General features: G+C 57.8%; 1 protein-coding gene across 4 annotated transcripts in view; it reads right to left on the bottom strand.

Moving 5' to 3' along the window:
• Window positions 1–2,993: 2,993 nt before the first annotated feature.
• Window positions 2,994–6,005, bottom strand: part of Copz2 (coatomer protein complex subunit zeta 2) — an 8,476-nt gene continuing 5,464 nt past the window's right edge. For all 4 annotated transcript variants that reach the window (XM_023718096.1, XM_004633669.2, XM_023718097.1 and 1 more), the window contains 3 exons: window positions 5,517–5,568; window positions 4,890–4,928; window positions 2,994–3,177 (listed from right to left, as the gene is read on the bottom strand). In XM_023718096.1, coding sequence (XP_023573864.1) covers window positions 3,130–3,177; window positions 4,890–4,928; window positions 5,517–5,568 — 139 coding nt within the window. In that variant the 3' untranslated portion in view covers window positions 2,994–3,129. The remainder of the gene's footprint in view (window positions 3,178–4,889; window positions 4,929–5,516; window positions 5,569–6,005) is intronic.

Genomic DNA, 6,005 nt, shown 5'->3' with positions numbered 1-6,005 from the left:
TATTTATTTATTCGTGGCTGGCTCAGCCTGCCCTGAGGGCGCAGCTGGTATGGCATGTGGTGCTGGGGATCAAACCGCGGTCTGCGCCTGCCTGAGGTTTCCTAAGCAGGTGCTTTAGACCGCTGAGCTATCTCACCAGCCCCTAATAATATTCTTATTGAGACAGCCTATGTAGCCTAGGCTGGCCTCGAATTTGCAGGGATCCTCCTGCCTCAGCCTCCCAAGGGCTGGGACTGCAGGCACGGCGATTTCATTATTTTATCGCTACAGCCTTCCTTGCTAAAGAGTCCATTTTGAGGCTCACTCTTCCACACTCACTCTCGTTTCCTGGGGTCCTCATCTAGGATGGGCATGATAGGAAACAGACAAACGCTAAAATGTAATTTGGTGCTTTTTTGTTGCTGTTGTTGTTGTTTGTTTTTGCATTGCAGATGGAATCAGGGTCTTGGCCATGCTGCGAGGCAACCTCTCTGCCCCAGCTATACCCTCAACCCCTTTCTGTAGGTCTTAATTGAAAAGAAAAAGACCTCAGGAAACAGCAAGCTGCATCTGAAGTGTAAGCAGCGGGAGTTCCTTCCACTGTTCAGCTGAAGTTAGAGCTGTAGGCATGTCTCCCGTGAGCGGCCAGGAGTGTGCAGGCGCCCGCTCAGCCCGGGCTCCGGCAGTCCCAGGCACCGCCGGCAGGCAAGCGCTTATTCTACTGAGCTATCTCCTCGGCCCCTCCCACCAGTATTTCTACTCTGAAACATCTGTCAAATCCCATCTCTCCTTTTAAGCCCCACCCACCCCACTGGGAGTCTGGTAGGTGTTTCAAGGCAAACTCAAATAATAGAATAAATGGCCATAGTGGCCCCTGCCTGTCATCTCAGCACTCAGGAGGCCGAGGGAGGATCGCCGTGAGTTCGAGGCCAGCATGGGCTACATAGAAAGTTCCAGGCCAGCCTGAACTGCATAGCGAGACTCTGTCTGAAACAAACAAAAAACAAATACGCTTGCGTGAATGAGACGAGGGTTGGAAGGAAAGAATAGGACGGTGCCCAGTGTGTTTTGGGTAAATTGCCCCAGGACCCGGAGTTAGGAATTACTCACTGGGAATTCTGGGGCAGGATTTCCCACTATACAGTTTCAAAGTGAGAATCTGGGCCGGGGGATCCTCTTTCACCCATTCGCGCAGCTCCGCAGAGACCCCGCCCCACCTTGGCGCGGTCGGTCACTGGCGGGACGCAAGCCAATCAGCCAATCGGAGCAGCCCTGCCTTCCTGCCAACCAATCGGCTGGAGGCCGTGGGCCGGGGGGGGGGGGCTGGAGCGGGGCTGCGTCTGGTTTTATAACAGATGGTATAAAAATGTGTGGAGGCGCACGTCACACCAGTGTGTCCTCGAGTATCCCCGGTTGGGTTCAGACTCTCTGAATCTCCGCTCTGAACCTGTCCTTGGTGTCATTTAGTGGGAGAAAAGGGGCGCCCGGACGCACGTTCGGGACCTCCGAGTCCGAGGGCACAGAGAGAAGGACGAAGAGAGGCCCCATCACCCCCGACCGGTGGGTGACGCTGGGGCCTCACGCTTGCTGCCGACTCAGCTCGTGGGCACCTGCGTCTGGGACGCAGCGAGAGTGGCTGCAGAGGCGGAGTTCTGGGGGTCCGGGGAATGAAGGGTGGACAGCTGTCCCATGTGGGCCGGAACTCGAACGCCCCGCGGGTAGAGGGTGCAGGGAACCCTCTGCACCCAGTGTCCCCCAGGGGCTAGCGCTGCGTAGGCTTCGGCAGGCACTGGCACCCCGTGTCTAGTTCAGGTATTCTCGGCGGAGCGGGACGTGGGAGCCGGTCTTCGCTGCCCCACCCTCCCATTAGTAGCTCCATCGTCCCCTGCAAAGCCCGGTTGCCTGGAAACGATCGCTCCTCCTATCTCTGAGGTCGTGGGAGGGCGCTGGCCGGAGCCAGGCGCTGGGTGTAGTCCCAACTCTGCTGGAGTATTTCTGGAGAATTTTTAGTCCTGTCGCCACCCGGGCCCCCGTACTGCGCCATTTAATTACATACTGCATCTGTTTCGAGTTGCTTTTTTGTACAACTTACTGGAAAAGTTTATATACACACAGCTTACTTTATCATATCGCTGTCATTTTCTCTAATAGCGCAAATATACAAATTCAAAGCCGGCTGTAATTAGGCACACTTGTATTGGGAGGCTGAGGCAGGAAGGTCGCCAAAGTTCAAGGCCAGTCTGGGATATGTAGTGAACTCCGAGTTAGCCTGACCGACACTGCAAGACCATGTCTCAAAAAATCGACTGTGAATATCAGGTCCTGAAGTCTCACGGTACAGGATCCGGTAACAAGGACCACTTTTATTCACAAGCACGGCTCACTCGAGCCCAAACTGGCGCAGAACTCGCAGGACAGGTCAGGCGTGCTGGTTGCTAGGGCAACGCCCTGCGTCCAGCCCTAGAAGACTGGGGGTGGGGTGGGGTGGGGTGGGGTGGGGAAACACAGGCGCGGGGTTACTAAGGGCAACCGACTGGCAGGGGGCGCTTTCCACCTTTCCCTCCAGGTGGCGCTGCAGGATCGCGGATGCCGTCCTAGGGCGGGGCTTCCTGCTGCACTGGGTGCCCACGGGGGCGGGGCAGGGGGAGCCCCGCCCCGCCCCGCCCCGGTTTAGGGGTAAAATGTGCTGTCCAGGGCTGCCGGTAACCCCAGACCAGCGCGGGTCTCGGGAACCGGGACGCTGGGAGTGCCAGCGTCGGAGAGATGGAGAAGCCGCAGGTTCTGGGACTCAGGAGCAGGCACGCCTGCTAAGGCAAAGAGTCACGTACCCATACCTGGCCTTCGGACTGCTCCGGGGCCAGGGAATCCGGTCGCAGCCTTACTGTGACAGTGCCCTTCTCCGGCTCCCCAGCTCACAGCCACAAGGAGGGGCGTGTTTGAGTGGCGCTAGATATCGCATAGGAGTCCGTGTCCGAACACACCACCCTCAGGCCGAGAAAGGAGGAGACCCTTGGCAGGAGACAAAGCAGGTTTATTGGACGCTAGGAAGGGCAGCTCATCTGGCCCGCAGGGTCCCCGGGGCGGGCCAGGGCGCTGGGAAGGACAACGCACAGAGCCCTTGGGGCTTTTGGAATCGGGTCAGGATTGCCTTCACTTCAGTAGCGACCATTTAATTTGTTCCTTGGCGGACTGCAGAACCTGGAGTGGTGCAGGAGGTACAGAGAAAGTCGAGGAGACCGCGAACGGCTTTCCTGGCTGGGAGGCGGCCAGGCTCCCCCGGCCGCCCTGCAGCCCCGGGTCACTAGGTGGCAGCAGCGCATCTGTGCCCGCCTGAAAGAGGCCAGGCCCGAGGCGGACAGGAAGGGCCGGCGCGCCCAGCTCTCTGGTTCCTGCATTTGCAGCCTTGGCGGCGCCCTGCCTCCTCCGTGCCACGCAGATGCCTGTCCTCTGGGCCACGTGCCCGCGGAAGCAGGGCTCGGCCGCCCCGGCCCCAGCTGCCCCTGAGTGCCAACCCCCAGGGAGTGGGTTGAGGAGGAGGCTCCAGCCCACATTGTTTATGTCCCTCGTCCTTTTTCTGGGGACAAGAGGCCCTTTAACTTCTAGCGGAATCGTTCCCATTTTTATGCCCCATTTGCTGCTAATCATTGCTTCCTCCTCTCTATTTGTCCTTTTGAGACAGGATCTCGCTATGCAGCTCAGGCTGGCCTTGAACTCACTATGTCGCCCAGGCTGGCTTACGCCTCTTAGCGATCCTCCCGCTTCAGCCTCCCCAGGGCTGGGGTTAGCGCATGCACCACCACCACACCCCGCTCAGCACTTTGTTCCTATCTGCTCTGCTCAATGCCCCCAAGTGCTGTGCCCCCTTAAAATGGCCAATCGGCTGCTTTCACTCCCACAGGGCATGTGGATACACGTGGACGCGGAGGGCAGTGCAGGGGCTGGGCACCCAGCAGCTGGCCGGGATGCTGAGCAGGACAGTCGGCGCCGGGAGTGAAGCTCCAGGGAAGCAGGGTTAGTGTGAGCCCAGAGGAGACTCGCAGGCGAGGGAGAGGGCAGGCAGTCGGCCTAAGAGGAAGTCCATGCAGCCCGAGAGCTGAGCTGGCCTCGGGTTCCAGACCCTGCCCCAGCCACACTTCTCTGTCCAGTCAGGACCATGCAGGGAGGGTGTGAGCAGGGCCGCTCAGGCACCAGGGTTTGGACGCTGAGTGGGGAACGTTAGATCCTGCCATGATGTTTGCTTGTCTTTTGCAGTACTACGCATTGAACCCGGGAACACTGAGCCCCATCCCTAGCAATTTTTGATTTTTATTTTACTTTGAAACAAGATCTCACTATGTGGTCCAGCCCGGCCTTGAATCTGCACTCCTCCTGCCTCAGTCTCCCAAGTCCTGGAACTACAGGCGTGCACCACCATGCCCAGCCTAGAATGAGACTGAGTCCTTTAACACAGCTGTGTGCTAAGGTTCTAAGTACTCAGGAGGCTGAGGCAGGAAAATCACTTAAAGCCCAGGAGTTCAAGGCAGCATAATGAGAACATCTTAAAAACAAAACAGCCTGGCAAGTGCGAGGTCCCGAGTTCAGTCCCAGTAAGAAAATAAAACTCAGGCGGTTCATTTTGGGTCCCATTCAGCTAAGTCAGCCTGGAGCAGAAGGAGCAGGTGGAAGAGAGATAGCTCAGCCATATAAATGCCTGCCTGGCAAGGGCAAGCTCTTGAGTTTGAAAACATATATTAGAGATACCAGGAGGAATCTTGCCTCTCCTCCCAAAGCACCCAGATGCCCACCTGAGGAGCAGGCAGTGTCTGTGACCCTTCCCAGAAGCCCTTCCCGGCCTTCACAGTCCCCCAGGATGCCCATCTCCCCTGTCTCCAGCCCATTTCTGGCCAAGGTGGATGGATCAGAGGACCTACCTGGGCCACGCTCTGTTCTGCCAGACTGCTGTCATCTGCCTGCAAGGGAGGTAGTTGGGGAGGGGTCAGCCTGTGGCAAGGGTACAGGGGTGAGGAGGGGGGCTGTGGGCTGTGGGTACAGCAAGGCCCAGAGCTGCTCCTGGGTCCCAGGTCCACAGAAGTCCTGCTACCCCTCCTGGGGATGCCAGAATCCGGGGCACTACTGTACCCCAAGACCTAAGGGCATGGTATCCTGAGGATGTCCTGATTTCCTGTCTACACTTCCTGTCAGGCAGAGTGGGGAGGTGTTTGGGACCTTGCAGGGAGAGGACAAGAAGGTCTCCCGGGTTGTTTTTTTTTGTACTAAGAGTTGAACTCAGGGCCTTGTGCTTGTCAGACAGGTGCTTGTGCAGGTACACTATGTCCCCAGCCCTGCTTTTAGCTTTTTTGAGACAAGGTCTCACTATGTAGCCCAGGCTGGCATCAAACTCACAATGATCCTCCTGCCTCAGCCTCCTCCTGAGTGCTGGGATGACAGGTGTACACCACTCTGCCTGGCCAGAGCTTGGGTCCTGCAGTGGCTGTCCGGAGGGGACAAGCCACAGAGCATGGGAGATGGCCTGCAGAGGTAGGGGGTAGAAGTCTCACCCTGAAGTTCACTTTCTGCACCACTTGCTGGGGGTCACTCTCCAGGATCACGCTGCAAGGCAGAGAAGAGCAGGAGGAGAATCCACAGCTTGCCCCCCCCCCGCCCTCCACTCCCCACGCTGCAGTGTGACCTGCACCATCTCCCCTCCAGGACCCCCCAGGGCACCCCTCCCTCACATGGGGCCCTCCGCTCTGCTTCTTCTGCACCCCATCCTGTGGTTCACACCCTTGTTTATCACTGGGGAAAAAGTGGGAAATGGATGCTGGGTATGGCGGTGCACTCCTGTTGTCCCAGGTCTCAGGCTGAGGCAGGAGGATTGCCGCCAGTTCAAGGCCAGCCTGGCTTATATAAGGAATTCAAGGACAGCCAGAGCCACCCAGGAAGACCTTGACTCAAAAAGCCATTAAAATGGGAGGGCAGGGGCTGGTGAGATGGCTCAGTGGTCTAAAGCACCTACTTAGAACAAGCTTAGCAAAGCACAGGGACTG

This window comes from Octodon degus, unplaced genomic scaffold, assembly GCF_000260255.1.
Source record: "Octodon degus isolate 3935 unplaced genomic scaffold, OctDeg1.0 scaffold00056, whole genome shotgun sequence".
NCBI lineage: Eukaryota > Metazoa > Chordata > Mammalia > Rodentia > Octodontidae > Octodon > Octodon degus.
This window is presented reverse-complemented; position numbering and strand designations above follow the sequence as displayed.